Below are 15,684 nucleotides of genomic sequence, written 5' to 3' on the forward strand. Positions count from 1 at the left end.
CCAAGTCGGCCCGGGGAAAAAACGTATTTCTTTATCACAGCTCAGGCTCCCCCTGCGGAGACCTGACCGCGCCGAGATCACGCTCGGAGAAAGTTTTGGACTTTCCCGGGGAAGCCTGCGCAGCGCGCTCCGCCCCGGAAACACGCCCCGGCCGCCTTGGCGCGCTTTAGAAACAGGCTCCTGTTTCGTGTAAATTTCGGAGTCGCATCAACTCGGGGGGTTTAGTCCTTGCGCTCTAAATCTGCGGCTCCTCACCGCCCCCAAACGCGCGCAGCGATGAGGAGGACCCGCGACGAGGTGGACGCGACGCTGCAGATCGCCAAGCTGAACCCGGCGGAGCTGCTCCCGGCGGTGCAGTGCCTGGGTTTCAGCCCCGGGGCCAGCGCCGCCGCGGCCGGCGACTTCTACCTACTCGAGCTGGATCCAGCGCTGTGCCAGGAGTTGGAGGCGGGGCGCAGGTGAGCCGGGGCCGGCTTGCGTGCAGCCTCGGGCCGGCCACTTTAAGATTTTGTTTGCGGGGAAACGCGGGATTGCGAACTGAGCCTGGGAGGTGCATTGTTGATCTGCTGGGCGGGCGAAGGGGCGGGGGAAAGCGTCACAGCAGGCTGGTGGCCCATTCCGCAGCTCTCTGCCTTTTCCCTAGGATCCCACGCCGCTGCTGGGCAGTCCAGACAGCTGGAACGGCGTGATCTATGGGACTGCTCCCGCTGATTTCGGAGGCCTGTGTCAGCGGAAAACAGCTCAGGAGACAGAACCTGCGTGAAGTTTTGCAAACGTTAACAATGGTAGCAGGGACTGTACAGAACCTTTGGCCAATTCGACCCCGAAGGGTAGGTCATGCGTTTTCTTTTCCCGTCTTCCTGCAGCATGGTGATTCGTGGTGATAAAGACGAGCAGGCGGTGCTGTGCAGTAAAGACAAGACGTATGACTTGAAGGTCGCAGGCACTTCCAATATGTTGCTTGTAATTCCTGGTTGTAAAACTCCAGACCAGCTGAAGATGGAAGAAACCCACTGTAACATTTTCCACTCCGAGGTACTGTTCTCTGTCTCCTGATTTACATAAGTATAAGAATGACAACATGAATTCTCATCTTGCCTTTAATTAAAAACTTTAGGTAGCCAGTATATAATCACAGGGAATCTGAGAAGTTCTGTGATGAAATTTGAAATTTTTCCACATTATTATTATTATTATTATTAACTTTTTTGTAGTCTGGTGAAGTTGTCTTTGTTTTCCTGATTTAATTTTTAAGCCACAGACAAGATGCCCATTTTCTGCAATGTGGAAAGTTTGCTATTAGGTGAGATTCATGCTAAGAGTTTTATCTATTTTTGTTAAGTTTTGCTCTGGATATGTTTTGAAAGGAGACTCCCTGAAACCATAACTAATGCATTAGGTAATATTTAAGAGGTAGAGAAATAAAGAAATTTGAATTTTTAAAGACATGTTATTTACTTTTAGAGAGAGGGGAAGGGAGGGAGAAAGAGAGAGAGAAACATCAATGTGTTAGAGAAACATTTTCATTGTCTCTTGCACACCCCCAACCAGGGACCTGGCCTGCAACCGAGGCATGTGCCCTGACTGAAAATCAAACCAGCGAGCTCTTGGTTTGCAGGACGACACTCAACCAACTGAGCCACACTAGTCTGGGCAGAAATTCAACTTTGGAGGAAATTGTGTTTCTCGCCTTTGAAGATGGTTTAGTTCTTTACTATCCATAGCCATGTATGACAACTGCTTAATTAGTTTGGAGACTAGTGATGGCAGATACCAAATGAAAGTCCCCATCCTGGCTAGATTGTTACACATGTAACAATTAAAGCACAGCCCCTAATTCTATCAGTATGACTTCAGGTCAGCTACATCCATAACAACAGAATTGGAATAGAAATAAGTAAAAATACTGGGAAAGCTCAGTGATTTGTATGCTATTGGTAGAACAGAAAAATTTCCAAAATATTATATTTTGGTTTTCGTAGGGTTATGCCATTTATTATGATTCATTACAAATATTGCCAGTTCATCATCCTTTTGTAAAAGATGTTATTTTTCTTTTTTTAAAAAAGGTTTTATTTATTTTTAGAGAGAAGGGAAGGGAAGGAGAAAGAGAGGGAGAGAAATATCAATGTGTGGTTGCCTCTCGCACACCCCCTACTGGGGACCTGGCCTGCAACCCAGGCATGTGTCCTGACTGGGAATCCAACTGGCAACCCTTTGGTTTGCAGGCAGGCACTCAGTCCACTGAGCCACACCAGCCAGGGCCATTAAGCTCCTCTTTTGAAAACCTTAAATTCAGCAGCAAACCGCAGGCTATGGGCCTCGTCTTGTCAATCGTGCTTTGTACTAGTTTGAGAGCAGAAGTATCCCTTGACCCTCCATTTTAGAATTGGAAAGCACCCACGATAATCCACTTTCAGCATTTTCTCCTTTCGTGTGAAACACGTACTGGGCACCTACTAACTGCTAGACACTGGGCAAGTGCTGGAGATACAGAAAGGGATAACAGATGCCCTGGCTGCTGTGGCTCAGTGGATTGAGCACTGGCTTGAGAACCGAAAGGTTGCTGGTTTGATTCTGGTCAGGGCACAATCCTGGGTTGCAGGCCAGGTCCCCTGCTAGGGGTGTGCAAGAGGCAACCAGTCCATGTTTCTCTTGCCCATTGATGTTTTTCTCCCTCTCTTTCTCCTTTCCTTCTCCTCTCTCTAAAAGTAAGTAAATAAAATCTTTTTTTAAAAACCTGTAGAATTAAAAGAAAAAGAAAACAAAAGAAAGGGATAACAGATATTTGTCCGTCATTTAGCCCCTATCAGCTGGTAGGACTCTCACTGTTCTCACCAGTCCCGCAAGGAACTAGCTGCCTGCCATTCTAAGTAAGACAAAGTTCTTGCATTGAATAGAAGTCTCCCTTCCTTAACTTCCGTTTAATTTTGACATCATGAGACACACAGAACAAGGGTTCCCCCACTTCCCTTTAACATTCCTTTGTTACTTGAAGACCGTGATAATGTCTCTTCTTTATCTTCTGTGGTTCAGCCTAAAAATACTCATTTTCAGTTGTTTCTATCTGGTTTGTAAAGTTGTCACCATTCTGGTCATTCTTTCCTGGGCATACTCTAGTTTCCAAAGTCCACTTGCGATATGGAGCTGAATAATTGGTTCTCAGCGTGTTGGCAGCGCCTTCTTAACTGGGGTTTGAAAAGACCCCTGGAGATGCCCATCCACCGGATTGGCGGCTGGATGGGTGCGTTCCGCACAGAAGGCAGCACCACTGTGTCCCTCTGCTTGTTTTTTGTTGAGGGCAGTTGGGGGGGCTGAAATTTTGCCTGAGGTTTTTCTTTTAGAATGGCCTCTAAAAGGTTGTACCATTTGTACTTTCTAGATCTTTGGTTTTTCTAATAACTATTGGGAACTAAGAAGATGTAGACCTAAATTAAAGAAGCTAAAGAGACTCTTGATGGAAAATACCTATGAAGGACCTGACAGTCAAAAAGAAAAGGATTCCAGTTCCTCAAAAGTAAGACTACTATTTTCATTTTTTATTTGGAATTTAAAAATAGAAATGTAATTAAGAGTCAATTCCTGGTGACATCTTTGCTTTTTAAAGTTTACAGTGTGAAAATTTCAGATGTATCCAAAAGCAGAGAGACTCCCATGTATTTATCACCCGGTTGAACATTTATCAGTATTTTCTCAGTCTTGTTTTCTTCTTTCCCGTTTCCTCCTACCTTGTTCTCCTTTTTCTGTGAATTTTAAAGCAAACTCTACATATCATGGTGACATTTATGTAGCTGAAAGCTCATGTTCCTAACTATGCAAAATGGTTTTTACACGTTACATTAATTTTTTATTTAATCAAAAGTTATAATTAGAGGTTTTTTAGAAAAGATGTGATAAGTATTGGATTTACATATTACATACATACATCATTGAAAGGACTCTTATTCTAATGTCAGAACTGACTAATTCCTGGACATATGGTAAGATATAAACCAATTAAAATTTTTTTTTTAATGTTTCATGTAATTCAAAATTACAGAGCTGTACTGGTGTTCTGAAGACCATATTTATATAAGAAGTTCTCTTCCTCCGTTGACTGAATGACTGACTTTTGGGGGGGAGGGTACAGCTTTATTAAAATATAATTTATATACCTAACAATTCACTCATTTCAAAGTGTAGATATAATTCAGTGGTTCTAGGACATTTACAGTGGTGGGCAGTCATTACCACGGTGAAGTTCAGAGCATTTTCATTGCTCCCAAAAGAAACCCTGTACGTTTAGCCATTACCTTCCAATCCTGCTTTTCCCAACTTCCCTCTTCCACCTCAGCCCTAGGCAACCACCAGCCTACTTGCTATCTTTATTGATTTGCCTCTTCTGGACATTTCATATAAATAGAATCATATCACATGTGGCCTTCTCTGACTGGCTTCTTCTTTGACTTAGCATGATGTTTTCAGATTTCATTCATGTTGTAGCATGTATTAGTAGTTTATTCCTTTTTAGTGCTGAATATTGCCCTGTTTTATGGAGGTACCGTATTTTGTTCATCCATTCATCAGCGGATGGGCATTTGGGTAGTCTCTACTTTGTAATTGTTACGGATAACACTGCTGTGATGCGGTGTTCACACACAAGTTTCTGTCCGTTGCACCTATGTTTCCATTTCTCTTGGGCATACACCGGAGGGTGGAATGGATGGATCATGTGTTTATTCTGCATAGTCCATTGAGGAACTGCCAGGCTGTCTTCCAAAGTGGCTGCACCATGTTGCATTCCCACTGCATGAGGATGGTTCCAATTTCTCCACATCTCCGACAGCACTCGTTTTATCTGCCTTTTTAATATCCATCCTGGTGGGGTGGAAGTGGTATAATTGTGGTTTCAGTGTGCATTTCCCTCGTGCCTAATGATGTTGACCATTTTTTCATGTGCTTGTGGACTATGTATCTTTGGGGAATTTCTATTTAGGAACTCCTTTCTTGATTTTTTAAGAATTAGAAATGTACATGACGTAACATTTACCATTTTAACAGTATGCGGAGAGTTCTGTGGTGTTAAGTGCATTCACATCGGTCTGCAACTATCATCGCCATCCACGTGCAGAAATTTTTATCTTCCTGAGCTGAAACTCTCTACCCGCTAAACACTACACCCTAGTCTCCCTTGCGTCTCAGCCTCTGGCAACCACTATTGTACTCTGTTTCTGTGAATTTGGCTACTCTAACTATCCCATGTAAGTGGAATCATGCAATATTTGTCTTTTGTATTGATGATGTTGTGAAGTACAAAAGTTTTTCATTTTGCTGAAGTCCAGTTTATCTGTTTTTTTCTTCTGTTGCTTGTGTTTTAGTGTCAGATCTAAGAAACCGTCATGAAATCCACCATCACTAAGATTAACCCCTATGCTTTCTTCTAAGATATCCACCCATTTTGTGTAGTAATCATTACATGTTAATGAAAGAAATTGAGCTAGTATATAAATATTGCCTTAATCTAGTCTATGTACTTATTCCCTCAAATTCGGTAGTCTTAAAAGATATTAGTCAAAGGCTTTAAAGTGTTTTTTTTTTCTCGTTTCAGTATACGACTGAAGATTTGCTTGATCAAATTCAGGCAAGTGAGGAAGAAATAATGGCCCAGTTACGAGTTCTAAATGCCTGTGAGATTGGAGGTAGTGTTACTTGCCATCGTTACTAATAATGACGGAATTGAGCATCATATAAAAGAGAAAGAGACAAGTTCTTGGACATCTTTGCCCTGTGGCATATTGCTTACTCTTTTGGGAGGGCTCACAGATGAGAGTGGTAACCATGGCAGTGCCCTATAGCAGAGGTAATGGTGGGAGGTATTGAGTCCCTGACCTTGACTTCATTTGTATGACATTCTAATGAAATGACTGTGCCAGCTGGAAGTTTCCATTTAGAACAACAAGATCATTGTGAGATAATTGAGTATTAAAGCCCTTGAAAAAAGTCAGTCTTAGTCCCAGGTAAAGTTCTCACTAAGCACTGCCCTGGCTAGTGCGGCTCAGTGGATTGAGCGCCAGCCTGCGAACCAAAAGGTCCAATTCCTGGTCAGGGCACATGCCTGGGTTGCGGGCCAGGTCCCCAGTTGGGGGCGTGCAAGAAGCAACGGATTGATGTTTCTCTAGCACATTGCTGTTTCTCTTCCTCTTTTTCTCCTTCTCTCCCTTTCCCTCTAAAGGTAAATAAACAAAACCTTAAAAAAAAAAACCCAAAACATCTGCTCTCCTTCAAGGCACAATTTGTAATGGCTGGGAGATAGCATTAAAAGAAGCATTGTTTATTAAGAAAGTGAAGACTTTTTGTTTTTGAAAGCGGAGCATCTCTTTTTGGAGCGGCCAAGAGCAGGCTGTTATTTTATCAGTTTATTAGCCAGTCAATTTGCTTAATGTGTTTGTTGATAACTCTAACTTTTCCAATTTGTAGGTTATTGGAGGATTCTTGAATTTGATTATGAGATGAAACTTCTGAATCATATAACTCAGCTTGTGGATTCCGAATCTTGGTCTTTTACTAAAGTTCCTTTGAATGTGTGCCTTCAGGAACTTGGACCATTAGAGCCAGAGTACGTATTTTAATCACCATCCCTACAATTTCCCAAAGGGGAAGAAAAGTATCTCCCAGGATGAAACTAAACCTAGGGCATAGACCACTTATATTTTGATATTTTATAAACCATTAAAAAATATACAACCAAGGAGAGAACCAAGATGGCGGCGTAGGTAGACACACTGCGCCTCCTCGCACAACCAGAACTGACAGAGAATCGAACAGCAAGGGGGACCAACACCAAGGAAACAGAAAATAATCATTCATCCAGACTGGTAGGAGGGGCGGAGACGGCACTGGGGTGGAGAGGACTCGCGTGGCTGTGGCGGGACTGAGACTGGCGGAGTGTGGGACAAATGGCGCAGGCAGTCCGAGCACTAGCAGACCCTGCGGTCCCACATTTGCACAGATAAACCCAGAGGGCCGGACTCAGAGTGGCGGAGAGTGGGGCAGGCAGAGTGGCAGGTAGCACCTTGCGGCACCACATTCGCCCACAGATAAACCTGACGAACGGCGGGCAGAGAAGCAGACCACTGCGCAACCCAGGGCTCCAGCTCAGGGAAATAAAGCCTCAAACCTCTGATTGAAAGCGCCCCTGGGGGTTGGGGCGGCAGGAGAGACTCCCAGCCTCACAGGAGAGGTTGTTGGAGAGACCCACAGGGGCCTAGAGTGTGCACAGGCCCACTTACTCGGGAACCAGCACCAGAGGGGCCCAGTTTGATTGTGGGTAGCGGAGTGAAAGACTGAAATCCGGAGGAGAGTGAAGCGGGCGCCATTGCTCCCTCTCGGCCCCGCCCCCACGTACAGCGTCACAGCGGTGTGACCAGCATTACCCCACCCCGGTGAACACCTAAGGCTCCGCCCCTTAAAGTAACAGAGGCGCCAAGACAAACAAACAAACAAAATGGCCCAAATGACAGAACACTTCAAAGCTCCAGAAAAAATACAACTAAGCGACGAAGAGATAGCCAACCTATCGGATGCACAGTTCAAAGCACTGGTTATCAATATGCTCACAGACTTGGTTGAATCTATTCGAAAAACAGATGAAAAAATGAAGCCTATGCTAAGAGAAACAAAGGAAAATGTACAGGGAACCAATAGTGATGAGAAGGAAACTGGGACTCAAATCAATGGTATGGACCAGAAGGAAGAAACAAACATCCAACCAGAAAAGAATGAAGAAACAAGAACTTGGAAAAATGAGGAGAGGCTTAGGAACCTCCAAGACCCCTTGAAACGTTCCAACATCCGAATTACAGGGGTGCCAGAAGGAGAAGAGGAAGAACAAAAAATTGAAAACTTATTTGAACAAATAATGGAGAACTTCCCCAGTCTGGCAAAAGAAATAGACTTCCGGGAAGTCCAGGAAGCTCAGAGAGTCCCAAAGAAGCTGGACCCAAGGAGGAACACAACAAGGCACACCATAATTACATTACCCAAGATTAAACGCAAGGACCTACATCCAAGATTACTGTATCCAGCAAAGCTATCATTTAGAATGGAAGGGAGGATAAAGTGCTTCTCAGATACGGTCAAGTTGAAGAGGCTCATCATCACCAAGCCCTTATTATATGAAATGTTAAAGGGAGTTACCTAAGAAAAAGAAGATCAAAAATAGGAACAGTAAAAATGACAGCAAACTCACAGTTATTAACGACCACACATAAAACAAAAACGAGAGCAAACTAGGCAAACAACTAGAACATGAGGGTTGTCAATAAGGGAGTGGGAGGGGGAGAGGGGGGTAAAGGTACAGAGAATAAGTAGCATAGATGATAGGTGGAAAATAGACAGGGGGAGGGTAAAAATAGTGTAGGAAATGTAGAAGCCAAAGAACTTATAAGTATGACCCATGGACATGAACTATGGGGGGGGAACGTGGGAGGGAGGGGGGTGGGCAGGATGGAGTGGAGTGGGGGGGGGAATGGGACAACTGTAATAGCATAATCAATAAATATATTAAAAAAAAATATATATACAACCAAGAAGGACTTGGGGATTTTCATCACTGAGGTGAATAAATGTGCATCGTGTTATTTTTGCATTAAAAATATGGAGAGATAATTAAGTGTAGCTATTTTCTGATAGATGTGTACTCACATAATTCACGTAAAATTATTTAGCATGGGGTCTGGCACATAGTAGTTCCCAGTATAAGTTAGTTCCTAATGTAAAGTTTTACTGGGCAACTAAAATCACTTACATTTATTTCAAATCACAAATTTAAATCTTAGCTAGCAATGGTATTTCAAATATAATGTATAAAAAAATGTGATAACTTTTCAAATGAGTGCTTTTACTTTTTTCAGAGAAATGATCGAACACTGTCTTAACTGTTACGGAAGAAGATACACAGAGGAAGGTAAGATCTGGAAAGTACTTTAGTGGGTATAAGCTATTGTACATTAAAATTCGTATGCCATTCTGAGGTGTGATCCTGTTAAAAACAAGGACTCCATGGGTTTGTGGGAGGTGAGTTGTGTATCATTCCTTCTGTGGGTTTCACGGAGGACAGAGAGACGTTAGGAGTGTCTTTAATTGTGAAGACAGTCTGAAAGTGTCCATGCCTTTTCCTTAGGGGAAGTTTATTATTTACTCACTTCCTTTCCCAAGGTGAGATTTACTTTGAATTGAGTGCTGACAAAATCTGCAGGACAACGGCACAGATGCTGCTTCAGAACGCGGTGAAATTCAACCTCGCCGAGTTTCAAGAAGTGTGGCAGCAGAGCGTTCCAGAAGGAATGGTAACGCGGCTGGACCAGCTGCAGGTGAGGGAGTGGTGCTGACTGCCACTGCGCCTCAACAGCTCATCAGGCATTATGAGGTGAAACGAAACTTGCGTTGGAACTGAACTTGGAGCCAATTTACTTTCCTAGCCACCCATTAGAAGGGCACCATGCACTCAATCCATCACAAAATCCTTAACACTTTATGGAAGTATAATTTACATATCATAAAATTCACCCCTTTAAAAGGCTTTTTAAGTAAATTTAGTGAGTTACACTGCCATCACTACAATCTAGTTGTAGAACACTTTTTCACTCCGATGAAGTCCCTCAGTTAATCCATTTCTAGTTAATCCTGATTCCCACTCCATCTGTTTTTCTCCATGTCTACCAGCACCATCTCAGCTCAAACGACCATGTTTGTGTGGCTGTCAGTGATAGCCACATCCCTAAGCAGGCCTTCCATACTTTCAATTTTACCCACTTCCAATCCATTCTCTGTGGTGCTACTAGAGCACCTTTTTAAAATGCCTATCAGATTAGATGACTGTCTTACTTAAATTCTTTTAATGGTTGCCCATTGCACTTAAGATATAAAATCCAGAATTCCTGTCTTGGCTCATGAGCCCCTTCATAATCTCCCCTGTACCCTCATCGCCTGCTGCTTTCTCACCTACTTACCACACACCCAACATTCTTTCAAGTTTACAAGATGATCCAAGCTCTCTCCTATCTTAGGGCCTTCTTCACCCGAGGCCTTTTGTTCCAGAATGATCTTCTCCCTAATTTCACCTGCCACCTCCTACTCTTCTTTGAGCCACTTCATCAAGGAGGCCTTCCTTCATTCTGAAAAAATGCCCCTGTCTTACTTTTCCATAGCACCCGGTAGTTTTCCTTCATGGGGCAGATCACTTAGCTTTGGAAAAGTGTTTAATTTTGTGGTTGCCCACCTCCACTTTGGTAGAAGTCTGTTCACTGTTGCTTGCAAGTATATAGTGTACTGCTTGGCATGTAGTGTATGCTCAGTAAGCATTTGTTAAATAAGAGAAAGGACTTGCTCGACATGTGCAGTGCTCCTTGCAAGTCTCGGCACCGTGCTCGATGCGGAAGAGAAAACATCACACAAGGTGCCATCAAGGCCCTAAACTCTATCTGGGAAGCTCTCTGGGCCCACTCAGTGTGTTAGTTAGAAGAGCAGCCTGATGAGTTTTGCCTTTGGAAAGAATACTATGACGGTAATGAGGAAGGAAGGGTGGGTGGATGGAAGGAAGGAAGTTTGGCTAGATGATAAAAAGGAGAACTCTCTAGGCTCTCAATACTTAGTACTCCTTAGAGGGTAGTGGCCAAAGAAATAGGTGATAGAGAACAGACAGAAATGATGAGACCTTAAAACCTATAGGATTTAATGACAACTTAGGTGTGGGGTTTGAATGGAATCTGAGATGATGCCTTTGTTTCCTGGCTTCCTGGGATAGTGAGACTAGAACAGCTTTGGGTGACAAATACTGTGAGTTCATACATAGGTTTGGATGTAGAGATCAGGTGCTCAGTCTAAGAGACATTTGAGTCACGTGTGCTAATATTACAGTCATTACTAAGTAAATGGTCATTGAAATCATGGGTTTAGTTGCGGTCACCCAGGACTGTGGCAACGAGGCAAGTAGAGGGGCTGGGATGGAGGCCCAGGGCACTGTGGCATCAAGTTAGAAGGCAGATAGTGAGATGGCGATGTCAGAGATAGAGATGTGAAGAGGAAGGAGGATTAAATATGAACAAAGAAAACAGGGCTAATGAGATGAATTTAAGAAAGAGCGCAGTGGAACTGGCAATGACAGGTCACTGGTGACCTTGAACTAGAGCTGTCTTGATACATTGTGTGGTAGAAGGCAGACTGCAGAGGAAAACGGAGAGGCCAAGCTTAAAGCAGCTCTTTATGGAAGTCTCTGGGTGGTTTGTGTATGCTCCCGTAGCTGGCATCTTACATGCCTGGGGCTACGCTACACCTAAAGGTGAGAGAACAAGTTGCATTTCAACATCAGACTGTTACTTTCACTGCTCTTTTTCTTCCCGTTTCTTAATAGGGTTTGGCCTTGGTGGATAGACAGTCAAGACCAGAAATCATATTTTTGCTAAAAGTAGAAGATTTACCTGAGGATACCCAGGAACGTTTTAATCGTCTGTTCTCTCTACGGGAAAAATGGACAGGAGAAGATATCGCTCCATATATTCAGTAAGTAACGTATTAAATATGAATTTTGAGGGTTATCCTTTTTACACAGAGTGGCATAGGGTTGGGAATTACTATCAGGACACAATTTTTTGAGTATTTCCCAAGGACACCACTTCTTCTGAAACTTTCTCAAGTGGAGACTGGCTTCTCTGTTATCCTCCACAAGCAGTGGTCCTGAAGGCGGGGTATGTGTCGTCTTTCTTCCTTACTGCTGTATTTTGCTGTGTATAATGTGTACTTTTTTGCCCAAATTTTTGAGGGAAAAATAAGGATGCGCATTATACATGGGCATAATGATTACATGCCCTGGGTATAATAATAGGCATAATAATCTTGTGTATAATGCACACAAAAATGTGAGCACGCATTTTACAGGGGATTGCATTATGCACAGCAAAACACGGTGCTTCTTCCGAAGCCACTTCTCTGCCCCACTCCCTGCAAAATCGCAGCTCTCTGAGGGACAGTCAGACTATACACCCCAGCAGGACTCTAAGGCAAGCACCCCTTTCTGACGGCCCCCTCTTAGACCTTTCCTGCTACCTTGCTGTAACACTTACAGAAGCCAGATTGCAGGACAAGTCAGCCCAGAAGCCACTGCTTACAGGACCTCAAGTCCACGAACACCGCCGCCTCTTTGCTGTGTTTCTCCTCTCAGGTCCTCTCTCTTTTAACCCAGATTGGATTCCCTGGTTAATCTTTCTACCTATTACTCTACACAATCTGCTCCTTTGGCCCCCTTTCTCTGTCTTCTCGTACCTCCCAGGCAAAAATCTACAAAGATGAAACCCAGCTGTCTGCTTGCTCTGTGCCTACCCCTGGGCAGCTAAAATTTCTTGGAGAAAAATACACAGTGGGGCTCACCAGGCTCTCTAGGCACTTTGCATGGCCCCTGGCAAGGCACCATTTCCTCATGGAACTTTTCTACCCTTGGAGCTCACTTCACAGCTTTTCTCTTTTCATATCATCAGTACCCTCTGTTTCCTCTTCGCCCTCAGCTTATGACCTTGCTTTTTCAGAAAATAGAAGCAGACAAGAGAGGACAAGAACTATTTTCTTTCCCACTCCAAATCAGCGGGCCTACTCATGTCTGCAGCCACTTCCTTTGCAGTCCCTTATGTATAATGCATGAACTGTCTCTGAGGTCAGTCCTCCTGCATTGGATCCTTCTGGGCTTGTAAAGGCTTGGAGTCCTTGTTATTCCGCCCCCTTTGTGTTATCAGTGTCTCCCTGGATTCTTCCCATCAACATGTGATACTGTGTAGACGTTTACTTGGCCTCAGCACTGTTTGATACTCTGGGCCACTTCCTTCTTGAAATAACACCAGTTTTCTCCCTCTCCCCAAGGCAGCTACTTGTCTCTCTTTTGCTGATGTCTCCCTGTTCTTCTAAATCTTTAAATGATAGAGTGCTCCAGGACACTGTTCTTGGCCATCTTCTCTTCTGTTTAGATTTTACCCTTGATTTCCTTATCAAGGCCTGGATTTACAGTTAGCATTTTTTAAAAATATTTTTTAAATTTATTTTTAGAGAGAGTGGAAAGGGAAGAGGAAGAGGGGGAGAAAAACATCAGTGCGAGAAACGTCAATCGGTTGCCTCTCACACGCCCCCAACTGGGCACCTGGCCCACAACCCAGGCATCTGCCCTGACTGGGAATTGAACAGGCAACCTTTCAGTGCACAGGCCAGCGCTCAATCCACTGAGCCTCACCAGCCAGGGCTAGCATTGTCTTAATTTTATCTTCATACTTGACCTTTTCCTTGGGCTCCAGATTCTTATATCAAGCTGCCTAATTAACACTTCCATTTGAATATCTAATAGGAGTTTCACACCTGACCTTCTCATAGCAGAACTGCTGATACTCCCTTGTCCTAAACCCATCTTCCTCATCTCAGTTTACGGCAGTACCATTAATCCAGTTACTCAGGCAAAAAGGCTAGGACTCACCTTTGTGTTTTTCTTCTCTCACCCCTTGGCTCAAACTATGAGTGAATCCTGGTGGTCATCTTGTACCTGACTCTGAATTGGTCTCCCTACTTCTATTTTGCCCCCTTACCCTCTCCTTCTTTTTAAACTTTTTATTTTGGAAAATTTTAAATATTCAGAAGTGACAGTATGATATAATGAACCCTCATGTACTCACCACCTGGCTTCCATAATCATCCCCACTTCCACTATCTAAAACTTAGATGGATTATGCTCTCCGTTAGTTAAAACTCTCCTAGTGGCTTCTCATTATGCTTAGAACTAAATGGTAACTCCTTTCCATGTTCTTTGAGGCCCTACACGATCTAACCCTGCTCTCTTCTCATGTTCTCCCATTCCTCCCTCTCATTGTGTTCTAGTCATAGTCTTCTCCTTTTGTGGGTACAGAAGAGGAAGCTAAGTTCAACGAGGGCAGGTAACCATGACAAGCGCAAACAGGTAGCCTAGTATCCAGGTTCTCCGAGTCTGGGTCCTGCTGTATCACATTGCATGTGTTTCTAATTTGAACATTGTGTGATAAAATGGAAGAAAACAAAGACATAACATGGACTTTGAAGTCATACAGCTGACTGCAAAATGTGGCTCTATCCTTTACTACTTGAGCCTCAGTTTCCTCATATCTAATGTGGAGGAAAATAATACATTACTCGTACTTTCCTTATAAAGTTTGAAGATTATGCATTTAATGTACCTAGTCAATTAAGGCTTAGTAACTGCTCCCTACCCTGTCTCTCCTACACACACATACCCTTAGGCTTATTGGGAAATTGAGATTTAGGGGAGAGAGAGATAAACAAATAGTATTGTGACTGTGAATATTACGTTATGTTCCCTAAAATATGCTATTCATTTTTTGTTTTGTTCCCACAGAGATTTATGTGGAGAGAAGCAAACCATAGGTGCATTACTCACTAAATATTCTAGATCTTCGATGCAAAATGGTGTTAAAGTTTATAACTCAAGAAGACCCATTTCTTAAAAGAATAACAATCTTTTCTTTCGGACTGAAGTTGCTGGTTATAAAAAAAAGATCCTTTTACATTTGTATTCCAGACATTTAAAAACCTCATGCTTTGAGGCATTTTTCTCCTCATCTTAAGCATTGTGAAATTACTGCTGTTCTTTTTTCTTAAATGTAATAGGATATTTCCATCTTTCAAGTTATGTTTGTATTAGGTACACAGTGTAAACAAGGATAAAAAGGAAGTTATTTTTCATGGTTAGTATATGTTTTTATTTATTGAAATTTTTGCTTTTGAAATATTTAACATTGCATTTCTTTAATTAGGATCTGACATTATGATCATTAATAAATTTAAAAGTTTTCAGAGAACTAAATAGCCAAGAAGATTATTTATGCACTTAACTGTCATATCTCAAGCAAGTGGGTTCTCCTCCACTTTCATCCTTCCACCAAAACAGGAAGTCACTACATGCTATCAGTTGTCTACATTAGTCATTTTCATTGATGAAATTGGCGTGGTAATTGTCCCTCTATTTGCTCGGCTGGGATGGGATGAAATGGATTTGATCCTCAATTGTATGAGGGATACTAATAGAGCAGTTTATAATCCTATAATGGAGACACTGATGCAGGTAATACTCACTAGAAAACTACAGAATCTAGTTCAAATTAATTTTAACTTAGCAAAAGCACTTGGCATTGGGAAGGGGAAGGCCAAAGTTGTCTGGTTCAAGGTTAAAAATAACGTTAATGGACAATCCACAATCAACCAAGATTTAACTGTTATTGAAATTTATAACGTTTTTATTCTCAAACACATGAAACACAGATAACGATGGTTTCAAAATTGTTTCCTGTCGTCCAATAAAATTTTCTCTTATCTATATGGATCATTTATTTTTAAATATAAATACCGAGTTGGCCGTGGCTAGTGAACTCTGGAGTTTGAGTCAGATATCTAGGATCTAATTACCTATTTTACGACTTAAATCTCCGGGGGCCCAGTGAGCTGATGGTTGCTGCTCACACAACAGCCTCTGGTTTCAGAACTCCCCAGTTACTAGCCCCAGTCCCTGGCTCGTCGCACACCTTGCCCCCGACTTCTCAACATGCACTCGCGCTAGACCTTTGTATCTCTTAAGTTCAAACATTCCCTTCTTTCCTACCTGCTCTTCCCAACTTAGGCAATAAATAT

At 42.7% G+C, this 15,684-nt stretch overlaps 1 protein-coding gene across 1 annotated transcript; it reads left to right on the forward strand.

Moving 5' to 3' along the window:
* The first annotated feature begins 235 nt into the window (after nucleotides 1–235).
* Nucleotides 236–15,435, forward strand: DSCC1 (DNA replication and sister chromatid cohesion 1). The gene is made up of 9 exons (XM_024572234.4): nucleotides 236–458; nucleotides 867–1,035; nucleotides 3,383–3,517; nucleotides 5,588–5,678; nucleotides 6,457–6,595; nucleotides 8,892–8,944; nucleotides 9,196–9,350; nucleotides 11,390–11,538; nucleotides 14,396–15,435. The coding sequence occupies exons 1-9, from the start codon at nucleotides 277–279 to the stop codon at nucleotides 14,502–14,504; spliced, it is 1,182 nt and encodes a 393-aa protein (XP_024428002.2). The 5' UTR covers nucleotides 236–276; the 3' UTR covers nucleotides 14,505–15,435.
* Nucleotides 15,436–15,684: the final 249 nt, after the last annotated feature.

Source organism: Desmodus rotundus, chromosome 8 (assembly GCF_022682495.2).
Source record: "Desmodus rotundus isolate HL8 chromosome 8, HLdesRot8A.1, whole genome shotgun sequence".
NCBI classification, from domain to species: Eukaryota; Metazoa; Chordata; class Mammalia; order Chiroptera; family Phyllostomidae; genus Desmodus; species Desmodus rotundus.